Source organism: Chrysochloris asiatica, unplaced genomic scaffold, assembly GCF_000296735.1.
Source record: "Chrysochloris asiatica unplaced genomic scaffold, ChrAsi1.0 scaffold00388, whole genome shotgun sequence".
In the NCBI taxonomy this organism is placed as follows: domain Eukaryota; kingdom Metazoa; phylum Chordata; class Mammalia; order Afrosoricida; family Chrysochloridae; genus Chrysochloris; species Chrysochloris asiatica.
In genome coordinates, this window is record NW_006408906.1 from 1,378,411 (window position 1) to 1,397,569 (window position 19,159).

The following is a 19,159-nucleotide window of genomic DNA, read 5'->3' on the forward strand; positions in this document are numbered from 1 at the left end:
AGCTAGAAGAGCTGAACAGAATATTTCAAAGGGCAGCTGGAGAGGATAAAGTTAAGTATTATTCTTTAGTGTTTATAGACCTGATGTTGGAGAACCAAAAGGGCAAACATGCTCAGCATTTCTGAAGCTGAAAGAAATGATGAAAAAATTCAAACCTTGGCTTATAATACAGCATGGAAGGATTCTATGGGCAAAATATTGAGTGATACAGCAAGCATCAAAAGAACATGGAAGAAATACAGGGAGTCACTGTACCAAAACAGTACAAAAGGTTCAAGAGGTACCAAATGATAAAGAGCCTAATGTATTGAAGAACGAGTTCAAGCCATACTGAAGGCATTGGTAAGTAACAATCCTACAGGAAATGATGGAAATACAAATTGAAATCTTTCAACAAATTGATTCAGCAGTGGTGACACTCACTAGTCTATGCCAAATAACTTGGAAGACCTGTTGCCCATTCCAAATAGAAGTGACCCAACAGCATATGTAAATCAAAATCATTATCATATGCAAGCAATATTTTCCTAAAGATATTAAAAAATGTCTTCAACAATATATTGACAGGGAACTGCCAAAGGTTAAGCCAGATTCAGTTGAGGACATAGAACAAGGGATGTCATTGCTGATGTCAGATGGAGCTTGGCTGAAAGCAGAAAATACCAGAATGACCTGTGTTTAATTTACTTGCAAAAGCTTTCCGTTGCGCAGATCATGGTAAGCAAATGAGTATTGCAGAGCACTTAATTGTGCTCATGAGGAACCTGTATATAGAATAAGAGGCAGTCATTTGAGCAGAATAAGGGGGCATTGAAATGTTTAAAATCAAGAAAAGTGTGTGCCAGGGTTTTATTTTCTCACCATACTTGTTCAATCTGTATGTTGAGTAAATAATCCAAGAAACTGGATTTTATGAGTAAATATGTGGTTTCTGGATTGGAGGAAGATTCATTAATAACCTGTGATATGCAGATGATGCAACCTTGCTTGTTAAAAATGAAGAGGATTTAAAATACATATTGATGAAAATCAAAGACCACAGTCTTTAGTATAGGTTGTTGCTCAATGTAAAGAACACAAAAATACAACTTGACCAATAAATAACATCATGATAAATGAAGTAAAGTTTGAAGTTGTTAAGGACTTCATGTTTCTTGGCTCCCATATCATCACTCATGGAAGGAGCAGTCAAGAAATCAAAGGACATAATGCATTAGGCAAATCTGCTACACAAGACCTCTTTAAAGTGTTTCAGAGCAAAGATGTCAGGTGTGTCCAACCCAAGCCAGGGTATTTTCAGTAGCTTCGTATGTATATGAAAATCTGACAGTGAATAAGGAAGACCATAGAAGAATTGATGCATTTAAGTTATGGTATTAAAAGTACTATGGACTACCAAAAGAATGAACAAATCTGTGTTGGAAGAACTTCTGCCAAAATGCTCCTTACAAGATAGGATAGTGAGAATTTGTCTCTCATACTTTAGACATATTATCAGAAAGGTCCAATCCCTGGAGAAGGGCACAATGCTTGGTCAAGTGGAGGGTTAGCCAAAAAGAGGAAACCCCAGTGAGATGGTTTAGCAAAGTGGCAACAGCAATGGGCTCAAATGTAATAATGATTATGAAGATCTCACAATACCAAGTTTTGTTTTTCATTCTGATGTGCATAGGGTCACTATGAGTCAGAAGTGACTCAACAGCTTCTAACAATAGCAACAATAATGGTGTGGTATAATTCTTTCACTAACCCCAAACCAAATCCACTGCAGACTCATCCTGACCCTGTGGGACACAGTAGAAATGCTCTATAGGATTTCCAAGGCTGCAAATCTTTAGAGAAACAGAACGGCTCATCTTTTGCCTATTGAGTAACTGGTGTGTTCAAACCTTTGATATTTCATTTAAAAGCATACCACTTAACCACTGCACTACCAAGCTGCATCATCTCATCACAGTGAGGGCAAATTTAGAAAGATTAGTAAAGATTTTGAGCTGAAACAATGGTACTCTTTGTTAAAAATTGCCAGCAACCTGCTCAAGACGGCAGGTTATGTGTGTGCTTAGAAAGTCCATGGGTTTCTGAGATCCTGGAAATAAGCCAATATCATTAATCAGGCTCATGATAAAGTTCACTGCCTCTCTTTCGAGTCTCCCGTTCCAGGACTTTGAACCATAATAGTTTCCCATTCTAGTTACCATGTGTGCTGTTTCTGTCTTACTTTTTTGTATATGATAGAACCAGTTGAAACAGGTTTAAAGCTCTGCTTAAAGATCAAGTGTGGGATTCCAGTTTTAATGAATCAAATCTATTCTTCAGATGCTGTCTAAATTCAGGTAGGACTTGTTCAAGGCCATATTTTGGCCCTCTTGGATTTGTTGTAATATTCCTCATTTTCAGACTGAATGTGCATATAAGAAGTTTTGGTCTGTTTCATAGTCGGTACCTGGCCTTGTTTTGGCTGATGGTATTAGCTTTTCCACTGTCTCTTACCAAGATGAATTCAGTTTGATTCCTGTGTATTACATCTGGTGAGGTCAGTGTGCATAGTCGACTTCTATGTTGTTTAAAAAAAAAAAAGGTATTTGCATTGAATGAGTCATTAGTCTTTCAAAATTCTACCATATGATCTCCAGCATCATTTCTATCACCAAGGCCATATTTTCCTCTTTGTTTTCAGCTTTTACATTCTCACCACCATTATCAATATATCCTGATTATATATTTGATCAATTTCAGACTGTTGTTGTTGTTGTTATGGGCCGAGGAGTCATGGTTCATATTAAGTCTTCAATTTCATCATCACTGGCTTCAGTGATTGGTACATAAATTTGAATAATAGTGACATTAACTAGTCTTCCTTATAGGTGCATGGATATTATCCTATTACAGTTTTGTACTTCAAGTTAGACCTTGAAATGTTCTTTTTGATGAACACTATGACATTTCTCTTCAATTTGTCATTCCAGTCATAGTATGATTGTTCAATTCAAAAGGGCCAATTCCAATCCATTTTAACTCACTAATGCCTAGGATATAGAACGAGATGCATTCTATTTCATTTTTAACAACTACTAATATTAGATTTTTACTTCTTACATTCCAATAAATAATGGATGTTTACAGCTGTTTCTCCTCATTTTATGTTGTTCATACACATAATCAAGGTAAAGTCTATTTTAGGATGCAGCTCTTCCCCAATCATATTATGAGTGCCTTCCAACCTGAGGGACTAATCTTCAAACACTGTGTCTGGCAATATTCTGATACTATTCATGTTTTTATTTTCAGGCACCCTATATGACTTTTTCATAAGGTTAGGTTTTAGTGGCACAGCTTTCAAAATTAGTCTGCCTTTCCTTCTTTCTTGTATGTCTTAGTGTGGAAGTTCAGTTGAAATCTGTCCACCCTGGGTGGCATTGCTGGTGTATAAAATGTAGGTATGGTAACTTCCATCATCACAGCGACACATTAGCCACCACAGTACAAGAATAGATTTGATGCGCTAGATACGAATGACTGAAGAGCTGTGGAATTGACATTAAAGTCATCATACAGGAAGAAAGCCAAAGGTCATTAAAGATACAGGAAAGAAATAATAGAGCAAAATGAATGTCAGAAGAGACTGTGAAACTTGCTTTCCAGTGTAGAGATGCTAAAGCAAATAGAAGAAATAAGGAAATAAGAGCTGAACAAAACATTTCAAAGGGCAGCTCAAAAAAACACAGTATTATACTGAAATGTGCAAAGTTGACAAAAACGTCATTTTGCTTGGATTCACAATGAACACTCTTGGAAGCAGCAGTCAAGAAATCAAGCAACATATTCCATTAGGCACATATGTTGCCCAAGACCACTTTAAAGTATTCAAGAGCAAAGACGTCTGTTTGAGTACCAAAGTGTGCCTGACTTATGATATGATATTTTCAATAGCCTCATATGCATGTGAAAAGTTGGACAATGAATAAGGAATGCCATACAAGAACTGATGCATTGGAGTTATGGTGTTGGAGAAGAATACTAAATGTACCATAAACTGCCAGAAGGATAAACAAATCTGTGCTGGAAGAAGAGCAGCCAAAATGCTTCTTAGACGCCAGGATGGTGAGACTTCATCTCTCATAGGTCAGGCATGTTTTCAACAGGGACCAGCCCATGGAGCGAGACATTCATGCTTGGTAAAATACAGGGTCAGCTGAAAAGAGGGAGTCTCTTAATGAGATTGATTGACACAGTGGCAGCAGCAATGGGTTCAAGGTTAACAATGCTTGTGAAGCTGGTGCAGACCTAGACAGTGCTTTGTTCTGTTGTGCATAGGGTTACTATGAGTTGGAACTGAGTTGACCGCACCTAACAATAAGAACAGTGTTGTTCCTTTGTCAGTTGTTTATAACTTGAAGAACACCCTGTGGAAGTCTTTCACCTCGTTGGCTAAGTTTATTCATATGTGTTGTAGTTTTTCTAATTCTTGTTTTCTTGTTTTCTTTTGCAGATAGTTCAAGAAACAATTACTTTTACTGCATACTTGGGAATGATTTTCTTTCTTGTATCTTATCTGTATTTTTATTAGGCACATAAATAACAAAACCCAGGATGCAGTTAGGGAGTTTTTGAGGTGGGAGCATAGCTGGACACCTGATTTAAGTTTCTTGAAGTATAATAATACCTGTGATAGGATAATAATCTATAACCCTACAAGGAAGACCATTTACTACAACTATTATTTAAGTTTATGCACCAACCCATAAACCTAGTGATGAATTAATGAATTCTACCAACTTCTTTAGTCTGACATTGATCAAACATACCATCCTGATGCATTAATAACTACTGATGCTTATAATACAAAATTCAGAAACAAAAAGGAGGATTAGCAATTGAAAAATATTTCCTCAGTGACAAAAAGGATGCCAGCAATAACATGATATACATTTGCAAGGCTAACAATGACTTATTTATGGAGTACTGGTGTGGCACATTAGGATAAGCACTTGACCTTGAGGTTGGTTTGAACTGTAAGGTTGGTGACTCAAATTCACAGGTAGCTCCTCCTATATAGTGTCCCTATGAGTTGGAATCAACTCAATGGCACTTAACAACAATGACTTACTTATTTCAAATACATTTTCCAACAAATTAAAAGTAACTATACATGTGGATCTCACAAGATGGAATATACATACATCAAATTGACTACACCTGTAGGAAGAGACGATGGAAAAGCTCAATAGCATCAGTCAGAACCAAACCAGGGGCAAACTATGGAATGCACCATCAGTTGCTCATATGCAAGTTCAGGCTGACACTAAAGAAAATTAAAACTAGTCCACAAAACTCAAAATATGACCCTGAATATATCCCACCTGAATTTAGAGACCATCTCAAGAACAGATTTCATACATTGTATATTAATAATGAAAGGCCACAGAGTCCTGGAAATGCCTCTATACGGTAAAGTTAGCAGTTCAAACTTACTAGTTGCATCTCAGAAATCCTATACAGAGTAACTGTGAGTCAGTAGCCACTTGATACTTAACTACACAAGACAAGTTATTGAATGACATCTACAATATAATACATGAAGAAAGCAAAAGGTAATTAAAAAGATAGTAAAAAAGAAAGGAAAAGATGAAATTGGATGTCAAGAGAGACTCTGAAAATTGCTTATGAATACAGACTAGCTAAAATAAGTGGAAGAAACGATGAAGTATAAAAGTTGCATTTAAAAGTCAAAGGACAGGTTTAAAAGGCAAAGTCAAGTTCTCCTCATTATTGTTGTTAGATGCAGTCGAGATGTCTGACTCATAGCGATCCTATGCACAACAGAACAAAATGCTGCCCAATACTGTGCCAGACTCACAATCGTTGCTACCTTTGAATCCATTGCTGCTACCATTGTGCCAGTCCATCTGGAGGGGGGTCTTCCTCTCTTTCGCTGACCTTGTACTTTACCAAGCATGATGTCCTTCTCTAGGTACTGATCCCTCCTGATAATATGTCTGAGTGAGAGAGATGAAGTCTGGACATCCTTACTTCTAAGGAGCATTCTGACTGTACTTATTCTAGCACAGATTTGTTTGTTCTTTTGGCAGTACATGATACTTTTCTTATTCTCCTCCAACACCATAACTCAATGCATTAAATCTTTATTCATAATCCAACTTTCACATGCATGTAAGGATACTGAAAATACCATGTCTTGGGTCAGATGCACCTTAGTCCTCAAATTGACATCTTTGCTCTTTAATGCTTTAAAGAGATCTTTTGCAGCAGATTTGCCTAATTCAATATGTCATTGCACTTTTTGACTGCTGCTTCTGTGAGTATTGATGGTTGATCTGAGCAAAATGAAGTTTTTGACAACTTCAACCTTATTTTGATGTTATTTATTGGTACAGTGGTGAGGGTTTTTGTTTTCTTCACATTAAGGTGCGACCCATTCTGAAGTCTATGGTTTTTGATCTTCATCAGTGAGTGTTTTAAGTCCCCTTTGCTCTCAGCAAGCAAGGTTTCTGCTTATCGTACTTTCTTAATGAGTCTTCTTCCAATCCAGAAACCACATATTTATTCATAAAATCCTCAACCCTTTGGCTTGGCCTCTGCCCTGCTCTGACATTGGTACAAAGGTTTTTAAGGTTGCTGATAAATGCCAGCAGGGCACACCTCTTCACCAAAAGCTGCAGACTGAAGGCTTCAGCTATAGTTCCATGGGTCAGCAAACCTAGCTCCTCAATTAAGTGACTGGATGCATCCCACTTCATAAATGAACTCCATGCACAAAGGCATTCAACTTTACTTGCTCTATGTGCCAGAGAGGCCACCACTCTGTCTCATACTTTGGCTCCCGGTTTTTCTGCTGTTGCTCCTCTGATGCTTCGTGGGTGCCATAGACTTCTGAGAAAGGTTCAGGCCCAGTGTTCTCTCCTGGGCATACTTCACTCCTGACTCTTCTTTATGGTGGTTGTGAAATTCCTTAGTCACATTACCAATCACATTAACCCTATTACCAATCACATTAACCCTATTACCAATCACAGCTGAATCATATCATTCTATCAGCATAGTATCCCATCTTTTTGTATCTGGACCCATCAAGTTAAAACTGTTTGGTGGGAGTTACAAGGACTGTAAGTAGAGGAGCCATATGAAGTAATCCATTGCACTGCAGACATATAGTGTTGTTGTTGTTGTTGTTAGACACCATCAAGTCAGTACCCACTCACAGTGACCCCATATATAACAGAACGAAACAGTGCCCAGTCCTGGGCCAACCACACAATTGTTTATTTGACTGAGGTCATCACTGCTGCCACTGTGCCAATCTATCTCATTGGGGGTCTTCCTCTTCTTATCTTACCCTTCACTTTACCAAACACAATATCCTTCTCCTTGCACTGGTCCCTCCTGATAATATTTCTGAAGTATGAGAGACAAAGTTTGGCTATCCTGGCTTCCAAGAAGCACTCTGGTTGTACTTCTTCTGTTTGCGCTTTTGGAATTCCATGGTACTTTTAATATTCTCTTCCAACACCATAGCTCAAATGCATCAATCCTGCAGTCTTCCTTATTCACTGTCCAACTTTCACTTGCATATGAGGTTATTGAAAATACCAGGGCTTGGTTCAGATGTACCTTGGTCCTCAAACTGACATATTTTCTCTTCACTACTTTTCTTGTGAAGCAGATTTGCCTAATGTAATACAGTCAAAAAATCATTTGAGTTTTTGACTGCTCCTTCCATGAGTGTTGATGGTTGATTTGAGCAAAATGAAATCTTTGACAATTTCAATCTTTTCTCCATTGACATGGATGTTGTTCATTGGTCCATTGGTGAGGATTTTTGTTTTCCTTACATTGAGGTGCAACCCATACCAAAGGCTGTGGTCTTTAATCGTTATCTGTAAGTATTTTAAGTCCTCTTTACTTTAAGGAAGAAAGGTTGTTATCATCTGCATATTGCAGGTTGTTAGTCTTCCTCCAATCCTGATGCCATCTTTTTCTTTATATAATCCAGTTTCTCAGATATTTGCTCATTGTACAGATTGAATAAGTATGGTGAAAGAATACAACCCTGTCACACAACTTTCCTAATTTTAAACCATTCTATGTTCCCTTGTTCTATTTGAACAACTGTCTATTGGTCTATGTACAGGTTCCTCATGAGCACAATTAAGTGTTCCAGAATACTCATACTTCATAATGTTGTTCATCGTTTGTCATGATCCACACAATTGAAAGCCTTTGCATAGTCAGTAAAACACATGTAAACATCTTTCTGGTATTCTCTGATTTCACCCAAGATCTATCTGACATCAGCAGTGATATCCCTCATTCCACGTCCTCTTCTGAGTCTGGTTTGAACCTCTGGAAGTTCTCTGTCAATGTATATTTGAACCTGTTTCTGTATTACCTTTAGTAAAACTTCACTCACAGCGGATATCAATGATATTGTCCAATGATTTCCGCATTCCATTGGGTCACCTCCCTTTAGAATGGGCACAAATACAGATCTCTTACAGTCAGTTGGCCAGGTAGTTGTCATCCAAATTTCTTGTCATAGATGAGTGAGTGCCTCCAGTGCTGCATCAGTTTGTTGAAAGATTTCAATTTGAATTCCATCAGTTCCTGGTACCTTGTTCTTTGCAAATGACTTCAATACACCTTGGACTTCTTCTTCAGGATCATTGGCTCTTGATCATATGCTACCTCTTGAATTGGTTGAATATTGACTATTTCTTTTTGGTACAATGACTCTGTATATTCCTTCCATCTTCTTCTTCATTTTTTTTATTCCCTTCCATCTTCTTTTAATGTGTTCTGCTTCATTTAATAATTTCCCCAGAGAATCCTTCAATATTACAAGTTGAGAGCTGTATTTTTCCTTCAGTTATCTCAGCTTGAGAAATGCTAAGCGTGTTCTTCCCTTTGGTTCATTAATTCAAGGTCTTTGTACATTTTGTTGAAATACTTGACTTTGTCTTCTGGAGCTGTCATTTGAAATTTTCTGTTCAGGTCCTGTACCTCCTGGCTCTTCCTGGCATCTCTATGCTAGGGAGGAAGTTTCAGAGTCTCCTCGGACATACATTTTGGTCTTTTCTTTCTTTCTTGTCTTCTTAATGACCTTTTGCTTTCTTCCTGTATGATGTTTTTTATGTCATCCCACAAGCATATAATAGTGCTTAGAAATTTTTCACTAGGGCAAGAATGCTGTTATTGTTAAATGCCATCAAGTCAGTTCTGACTCATGACAACCCTGTATAGGGTTAACAAGGAGCAACTGGTGAGCTTGAACTACTGACTTTGCAGTTCAAACCAAGCTTGCAGTCCAGCACATTAACCCATAACACCAGATCAGGACTCCCGAGGGCAAGACTAGGACTAAGTAAGTAATATATGTAAAAGATAGGTCTTAATGTCAAGAAGTTTCAAAGAAAAGCATCAACTTTAAAGCTCAGTTTGCAGAAGCCATTGAGATCACAGACAACAAGAACATTTTTTTTTTTTTTTTGATGGAACAAGTTAAGCACCAAAGAATTTTATTGTATTTGTTTCTTAATTAGCATCAGTTCTCACAGAGCAAGTAAATGGGTGAGTCAGTAAATGATAAAGACTCATTTCAAAATTTCCATGAAAAACTAAAAACACCAATAGCCCATAGTTGCTGAGTCAATTTGCACTTCTATTGCCACATTCAGGTGGAGTCGAATTGTTCCATAGGGTATTCAAGGCTATAAATCTTTAATGAAACAACCGTCACATCTTTCTCCAAAAATTTCAAAACACCAACTTCTTGGTGATCAGTGAAGTACAATAACACTGCACCTACAAAGCCTTTTAATTTTCTATGAAACTAGGATTTAACCCCCACATGACTTCTTCTAAATATAAACATCGATTTAACTTAGATCACATAACTTATTTAATTTTATAAGTGAAATAAATGAATAAGCATAAGAGGAAACAAACAAACAAAAAAATGTTTTCTAGGATCTCATCTTTTACGTAAGCCAAAATCTAGTAGAAATGAGAAAGGATCCATGGGATAAAGCAGAGATATATATTTTGTTCTGTGTACCATTTCATAAAGCCTATTGTTAAACCCTGTGAAGCCAGAAGGGTATATTCAAGTGCACTAAAGTATTAATTTTCATTATTATTCATATGGTTTTCTTCTCAGTTAGAACTCAGACTATGTCTGTCTGCCCTTCCTGAATTCTAGAGATGAGTTTTTCTTTTATAAGTAGTGTTTGAATTGGGGAAAACTGTGGAAATAGTCCTGATATTATTCTCTAAGTATTTAACTGCATTACAGTTGCAGAGGCATAGCACTCCAAAGCTTTCTGTTCCTATCCTGGTCAATCCTAAGCCTCTTCTGCTTATGGCCTATTTCCTCTGTCTTTTCCTTTCCTTTTCTACCTTTACCTATGAATATACATTGGCTTTCATTTACATCTTCCCATAAATCCACTGCCCAAAGTAGTAGATTGAGTGAATGGATACTGTAAGGAATGCAGTTTATAGGGAATTAGGGGAGGAATGAAAAAATGAGAAACAGAGTAAGTCCCAGAATATGTAAGTTTTGTCTAGGGTGTTAAAGAAGACCTTTTTCATTCTCTCTCCTTGCCTGCCACCTAACTTTTTAAAATTGTAAGCACAAAGCAAGGATACCAGTCTCTTACAAATGGGAGACAATAAGTATAAAGATAGAAGCTAAGATACCAGTTTTTAGGGTATTACAATGATCTTGGTGGTAGGTGATGGGAGTTGCTATCACCAGTGTGGTGATAGTGAATGTGGAAACAAGTAGCTGGAATGCATATATTTTGAAAGAAAAAGCAGAATTGATGAAAATTTGATAAAAATGTGAGAACATATAGAGTATCTCAGAGATTTTTAGTGGCATCAGTACTGGAGGAAGACACATTAAAAATCTGCCATGTGTAGATGGTACAACTTTGATTTCTGTAAGTTCAGAGAACTTAAAATACTTACTAATGAAGACCAAAGATTACAGCCTTCAGAATGGATTGCACCTCAGTGTTAAATTAGGAAAAAAAAATAATAAATCCCACAACTGCACCAACAAGTAACATCATGAGAAATGGGTTGCAACGAGTCCGAATCTACTTGACAGCATTTAACAACACAGCAAGTAGAGAAACAATTGAAATTGTCAAAGACTTCAATTTGCTTGTATACCCAGTTAACACTCATGGAAACAGCAGTCAAGAAATCAAATATTGCATTTCATTAGGCAACTATACTGCAAAGAACTTTTAAAAAAGTTTTCAAGAACAAAGGTATCAGTTTGAGAACTAAGGTGTGCCTGATGCAAGCCATGGTATTTTCGTTATTTGTGAAAGTTGGACATTGACTAAGGAATAGCATCGAAGAATTGATGTTTTTGAATTATGGTATTGGAGAAGAATATTGAAAGTACCAAGGACAGCCAGAAGAACAAACAAATCTTTGTTGGAAGAGCAGTCAGAATGCACCTTAGAACCCAAGATAGTGAGACTTGATCTCTCACACTTCAGACATGGTATCAGGAGGGACTAGTCTCTGAAGAATGACGTAAGGCTCCGTAAAGTGCACAATCAGCATAAAAGAGAAAGACCCCCAACAAGATGGATTAGTACAGTGGCACAGTAATGGGCCCAAGCATAGCAACAATTGTGAGGATGGTGTAGTATCAGGTAGTGTTCCATTCTGTTGTGCATAAGGTTGCTATGAGTCAGAACCAATTTGATGGCACCTAACAACAACAATAGAGTTCTGGTGTGGTGCTGTGAACTAATTCATTAGACTGCAAAGTCAGTTGAGCTGCAAGGTCAGTGGTTCAAGTTCACCAGCTGGTCCTTGGAAACCCTATACAGGGTCCCTATAGGTCGGAACTGACTCAACGGCACTTAACAACAACAAAATAACAACAACCAGAAGAAAAATGGAGTCCTGATGTGGCACTGTAAAATAATCAATAAGTACTGGACTGCTAACCAAAAGGTCAGGAGTTTAAATTTACCAGTCTCTTCTCATGAACCCTATACAGGGTCTCTATGAGTTGGAATTGATCTGACAGCACTTATTAACAACCATCAATGAGAGCTTCTATGAACTATGGTCAAGGAAAGTGCAGAAATAACTGATCAGGATAGAAAGAAATCCAAACACTTAGCTTGGGATATGTTAAGTTTGAGAGGGAGGTGTTAAGCTTTTTATGGCTGTTCAAGGAAAAGATCAAGGCTTAGTGTTGCTGTTCTTGTTAGGTGCCATCAAACTGGTACTGACTCATAACGACTCTATGAACAACAAAACGAAACACTGACCAGTGCTGAACCAACCTCACAATTGTTGCCATGCTAAGAAAGGTGTGTGGCAGGGTTGTATTCTTTCTAAGGCTCAGTGTAGATTTGAAAATTTACAAGTCCCTGTTGTTTTTGTTAAGTCAGTTCTGACTCATAGCGACACTTTATAGGTTTCCAAGGAATATCTGGTGGATTTGAACCCTGTGGCTCAAACTGACCTTGCAGTCCAGCACATTATTTTGCAGTGCCATACCAGGACTTCCTAGTTGGTGCAAAAGTTATTGTACTTGAATAGTAGCCAATAGGTTGGTGGTTTGAACCCAGTGGACATCTTGGAATAAAGACTTAGTGATCTGAAAGATCACAGCCTTAAAAACCCTATAAAGCAGTTCTTTTCTGACACATGTGGGATCCCCATGAGTCAGAATCTACTTAACAACAACAATCAGACAACTAGGGTATTTAAATCATGAGACTAAATCAGATCACTTAGGAAGGATAAACAAAGTGAAGAGTTTCAATGACTGAGCTCTGGAACACACCAACACTTGCCCATAGGGAAACAAAGAGAGCCAGCAAGAGGGAATAGGACAGGATACACTCTCAAGGATATAAAGACCATTTTTCTAATAATATTTTGGTTCACAGTTAGAGTTTATTAGTATGAATATTATATCACTATATGATTTATTTTTATTTCTAGCTTCAAATTAATATGATAACAATTCTATTAAGAACATACATACATATATATTATTGTGTGCTCTAGTAGCGTAGTGGTTACAAATCGGGCTGTGAACCACAAAGTCAGCAGTTTGAAACTACCAGCTGTTCCACGGGAGAAAGATGAGGCTTTCTGCTCCCGGAAAGATTTATAGCCTTGGAAACCCTGTACAGGGTCGCTATGAGTCAGAACCGACTCCACGGCACATAACAACAACAACAATTGCTATACATGTCATTGAGTCAGTATGAACCCATCGCGACACTGCATAGAGTTTCTGAAGAGCAGCTGGTAGGTTTGAACCACCAACTTTACTGCTCAGTGCTTATCTTGCAGGGTCACACCAGGACTCCATATATATGATGTTGTTGTTGTTGTCTAGTGCTGTTAAATCATTTCCAACTCATAGCGACCCTGTATAGGGTTTCCAAGAAGCAGCTAGTGCGCTTGAACCACTAACCTTGCAGTTCAAACAGACCTTACAGTCTAGCACATTAACCCACAGTGCCACACCAGGACTAATATATGATTGTTGTTGTTAAGTGCCATCGAGTCAGTTCCAACCTATAGCAACCCTGTATAGCGTTTGCAAGGAACATCTGGTGAGCTTGAACTACCAACCTTGCAGTTCAAACTGCTTTGTAGTCTGGTGCATCAACCCACAGTGCCACACCAGGACTCCTGATAGAGATCTAATACATAACACATACACACATATATAATATGTATGTGCATATATGTATATCTATGTAAGTTCACTGTTTAATCAGTATAAAATATTATGAAAATAAATTGTGCTCATCATTTGTAATTTGCTGTATTACCTATAGCCTATCAAATATTTTTTGTCCACAAAAACATTGTCTTTTTTTGTCTGATTAATAGTTGTTTCAAGTATTAGATTCAGATTAAATTTTTCACATCACTATGAAATTGAATAGTTATGTTCTTTTTATCTAGATAATTAGATTATACACATAACTTTCAATTTAAAAAGCTATAACTGTTAAAATATCTGACATAGTTCAAGAATAAGTTACTGAATAGGTAGATTAAATTTATGAATAGTTAAAATTACTTTGTGGGTGGTAATATATTTTTCTTCTATATCATACTATTTTATTCTAGACACCAATGTTGGCTTTTATTATGGAAAAGGAATCTTTTAGCCTTACTAGGTAAGATGCTCATTTTAAAAAACTTAATAGGAAAAATCAAAATCTTCTGGAAAGGAGATTCACTTAGAAGGTGGAGGCCAGTATTGTGCTTTTGTCCTACAGTGATAATTGAGGATAATATTGGAGGTATTAGGGAGAAGGGGTGAGTGACTTGTAGAGAAATAATGAAACAATGGTAAAAAGGGTCAGGTGAGACATCACTAGTAATTAGAAGGGAACCAAAACACCTTGTGCTTAATATGGACTGTAAAATAATTTTATAGCGATATTAAGAAAATGCTAATGAATTAAGGCAGAACTTTTATCACAGTCAACCTTGGGTTAAAAGGATAACTCACCAATTCAAATCAATGAGCATAATTTTTTCTAAAGATGTTCAACTGTCATCTGAGTCTGTACTTTTGGGGGTGCTTATTACAAATGCTGTATCCTATTGAATAAGAATATCTTGGTGTTGACAAGGTATCTGTATTTATTTACAATCACTTAAGAAGAACTGGTGGTGCTGTGGACTAGGCATTGGACTTTTTAACCACAAGGTCAGGAATTCAAACCCATCAGTCTCTTTGGGAGAAAGACAGGCTGTCTATTCCTCATCTGTAAAGATTTACAGTCTAGAAAACACTAGTGAGCAGATCTACTGTGTAACTATGAGTCAGAATCAACTGGTGGCAAGGTACTATCTTTTATCTCCATACCCATCCCCAAATATGAATTGTTACTAAGTGCCAGCAAGTCAGTTTCGACTCATAACAACTCTGTATAGGGTTTTCCAAGGAGCAGCTGTGGGTTTGAACTGTTGATTTCACAGTTAGCAGCCTGGTGATTGTCCTACAGCACCACATTCTGCCTGTTAAAATTTAAACATCACTGAACTAGTGTATAAAAGAAGACTGTGAAAAAAAAAAAATCTTGAAAATATATGCATTCTGAATCTAAGGGAGAGGAAACTGTAAGGAAATTTGCAGAGTAAGATATGTAGAAAAAATTTGCATATGTAGAAAATATGTAGAAAAAACCTCCATAATACAAGTAGATTATGTTCAAGAATAAAGTTACTATGATCTGCCAAGAGAGTATATAACAAAAGAAAGAAATTATTGGTGACAAGAGTCAAAAGTAATGTATGGGAATGAGGGTATGAGAGACAAGAAATGTGCTGAAAAAAAAAGATAGTCATGTGAAAAGAAAGATGGAAGAGCACACATTGCCTATAGCGTTCTAGCTTTCTAAGAGATAAATAATGGAGCTCTAGCAGTACTAATAAAACAACATCAGAAAGAAAACTATAATGACAGAGAAGAGAAAAGTGGCAGGAATCACAAAGAATTTTACAACAATCTCTATAGGAGGTTCTGTCCTTTCATGTCAGAGCTATGGTATCCAACACCATCCTCCTGGTCACACACTGACATCTTTCTTTAGAGGACCATTTTATTTTCAAAAGTAACACAGTGTTGTTTGCTTTACTGGAGACTTTGGTGGATTGAACTTTGTATCCAGTCTCAGTACAGATGAGTAGGGAAAAATCTCAGTTCAACTTTTATGTAAAACCTTATAGATGCTTACATGAAATCTCCAATCTCAACCAGGCGTTGAGTCAGAAAGAAGCATAAGCATCTGGCAGGAACTGCTCCTTGAAATTGTCATTTGTTTTGTTATTGGCATTAAAAATATATAGTAAGTAATTAAGGTATTATTTATTTTAACCCCCTATTGTGAAATGCAAGTCTACAATTTGAAAAATTAGGAGAAACACCTTTAGAAGAGGGCTACAAACTGGTTATGATTTTTAGTCTTTATAACAGCAACCTCTGATTGACTTATTCTTCAATCTTCTGAACAGCTCAAACAGCCAATGACTGTTCATTTAACCATTTTGCAGAAAATACTAGGCATGCTCGATACACCTTTTGGAAAACAACATTGTCCCTGTGAAGATGCTGATTCTTTCCCCCTGAAAGTCATTAGAGTAAAATGAGAAAGTGATTGCTTCCTAGATGTTAATTTTGAAAATCATTTCTAATTTCTCAAAATAAGAAATGGAGTTATGAGAATAAATAATATGGCAAGTACATGTAGAAAAACATTTTATAAATGTTCAACAGAGGCTGCAAGGTAATTGAAAAATATTTTGAACGGTTGACTCTAAAAGCATGTAATCAAGTGTTCTATGAAATCACCATGATTTCCTTTTTCTTTCTTTTTTGCTAACATTTCATGGTTTTACACCTTTTTTAGTTCGAATACCTCCTGTGTCTTTCCTAAATTAAAAAACTCAAAAAATCATTCCATGGGATAGCTGCCATAGTAATATATTTGTCCAGTTCCTATACGATGACTTCAAAAGTCAATTGTTCATCAAGGAATAAGTTTAGATTTCTTTACAAGTTGGATGGGGAAAAAAAGACAAAAAGAGACAACAGACGACAAGGGTCTTGATAAAATAGCATAATGGATTTTTGTGCTGTAAATATCCTTTTACTATCCAGTAAAGTTATTTATATGCCCATTTGACATTAATTTATTTTCTTTTCACTCTTAGCTGTAAAAATTTCCTCTTTCCCAGAGTATCATAGAGAAAAATATAACTATTATATCTTTTTAAATGCATGTTCTGTGATAAGTGTTATTTTTTTTTGGTACCTACCTAAGTAATCTCTAATCTTGCTCACTGATATAATTGTTGGATGATTACTACTTTATTGATGAAGAAACTGAAGGCTCTGCAAAGTCACCCAGCTAAATGTCAGGGTCAGGACTTATATTCAGATTGGCATGAATATAGAACACCATGTTTCCCTTCTAAACTATAGGATTGTAAGTTATTAGTGTTGTTGTTAAGTGCTGTCGAGTCAATTCTGACTCCGCAATACTGTATAGGGTTTTCAAGAAGCAGCTGGTGAGTTTGCTCTGCAAACCTTGTGTTGCATAGTCCAGTGCTGATCATACAGTGCCACATTAGGAGAGTTATTAATAATAATAATAATAATGCCTTAAATACTAATATTTGACATGCATAAAGTAACTTCCTACTGTTTGAGAAAAGACTGAATTTCTTTGATGTAGTTTTAACAACTTGGCTACGTTTCTTAAGTTGGAGTAATGGTGTGGTAGTGTGGGCTAATGCACTAGACTGCAAAGTCAGTTTGAACCACATGGTCAGTGGTTCAAGCTCAGCAGCTGCTCCTCAGAAACCCTATACAGAGTTGTATAGGTCAGAACCAACTCAATGGCACTTAACAAAAAAGTCTCTTAAATAATCTTGTGCTTAGAGGGAGACAGCTGAGAGTCTTCCAGCTGAGACTTAGTCATGGAGTGGGTTGCCCACCTCCCCACCCCAAGGTACTTAGTGGTGAAGTTTAAGAGCTTTGAAACACTTGTCTGAGTAAAGGAGAGGCCAGGCTGAGGGGCCAATGGTAAAGGATAAGGGATAGAGAGAGGCCTGTTTACAGGCACAGCTCAGAAGAGGCTAGTGTTCTAATAGAACAGCATCCTATCAGAAAATACAGTTCCTGATCCCCTGATCCTCGGTCGTAACCACTTACTTACCTAATAAACTCCATTACTGTGAAAGGAAAAAGAAAAAATTCAAAACATTAGTGCACGGGAACTATCTCTCAGAACAGTTATCTTTTCAATAGGAAGAATGATATTTGGAATTCTGTTTATAATTTACCATCTGATATTAAAGGCTACAAATTCTTTCTGGTTTTGTATGTTTGTGTATGTGTAACCTGCCTTATCTTTGTTGTTGCAGTACTGAATACCAGTTTATTTACTATTCACCTGAAAACACAGCCAAAGCAAAAGAAGTTCTCAGCAACATCAATCAACTACAACCTCTTATAGCAACCTATGCAGACCTACTGCTTAATTCGGCAAGCCAACGTTCCCCAGACAGCCTGAAGAATTCTTTAAAGATGCTTTCAGAAAAAGTAAGATCCAAATTACTGCTACAGTGGGGCAAATGAAATAGTCAAATCCATATCAAATCCCTATTAGTGTTGCTTTTGTGCTTACATTGCCTTTCATAGCATATGGAAATGTAAACTAGACTAGGTTAAAAAGCAAGCTTTAAAGGATTGCCATAGGATCAAAATGAATTGCCCTCATTCTCTTTTCAAATCTTACTGAGGATTATTTATTTATTTTTCCTGCTAAGAAATGAAACCTGTTAGCGGGTAGGGCATATTTTCTCTTTTTGTTGATAACTTTTTTTCTTTATTCATTTTCATTTTATTTTGGTATATGGTTGTACTAATGGAATTAAATTAGATTTTGAAAATCACTTTCTTTTCCTCTGGTGATCACATAATTTTTACACATTTTTCACCTAATTTTTACAACATTTTTCAAATGTTGCTTCATTTGAAAGAAAACTTTAGAGTAGATTATTATCAGTGGCATGACATAACCCATCTTTCTTAGTTTGCTTTATACAATATCATTTATAGGTAAAGGACCCCTCAGTTTTTAAAAGTATTAGTTATTGCTTGAAACATAGGGGGACCTAAGCCTTAGATTTTAAAGTGAAAACTTGCTGTTGTACCTGCAGAGAGGAAGAATAGTCTATTGGGTAGCATTGTGTAGATACTAAAGACTAGCATCTATATGAACTAGGGCAACTCAGTGATCTAGAGGGAACCAAGAAAGTTGTTTTTTTTTTTTTCCCCCTTTAAATCACAACTTGATTTTAAATGTAAAACCACATTTCCGGGAGTTCAAATGCATTCTGAGGGATATCTTGCTATATATTATGAGACACTCCCAATAAATATGCCCTTAAAGAAGCTGTTTAAAAATTATTTTCATGGTATCTAGTCCCAGAAAAACTTACCAGTATAGTTCATCTCTGTGAAGAACAAATTCATAGAAACTTAAATGTTATATATATATTTGTTGTTATTGTTAAGTGCCGTCGAGTCCGTTCCAACCGATAGCGACCCTGT

General features: G+C 36.7%; 1 protein-coding gene across 1 annotated transcript in view; it reads left to right on the forward strand.

Annotated features, from left to right (window-relative positions):
* The window catches only part of INPP4B (inositol polyphosphate-4-phosphatase, type II, 105kDa), a 713,554-nt gene that overhangs the window by 457,360 nt on the left and 237,035 nt on the right, over nt 1-19,159 (forward strand). Inside the window, exon 13 of the mRNA XM_006876519.1 lies at nt 17,968-18,145. Coding sequence (XP_006876581.1) covers nt 17,968-18,145 — 178 coding nt within the window. The remainder of the gene's footprint in view (nt 1-17,967; nt 18,146-19,159) is intronic.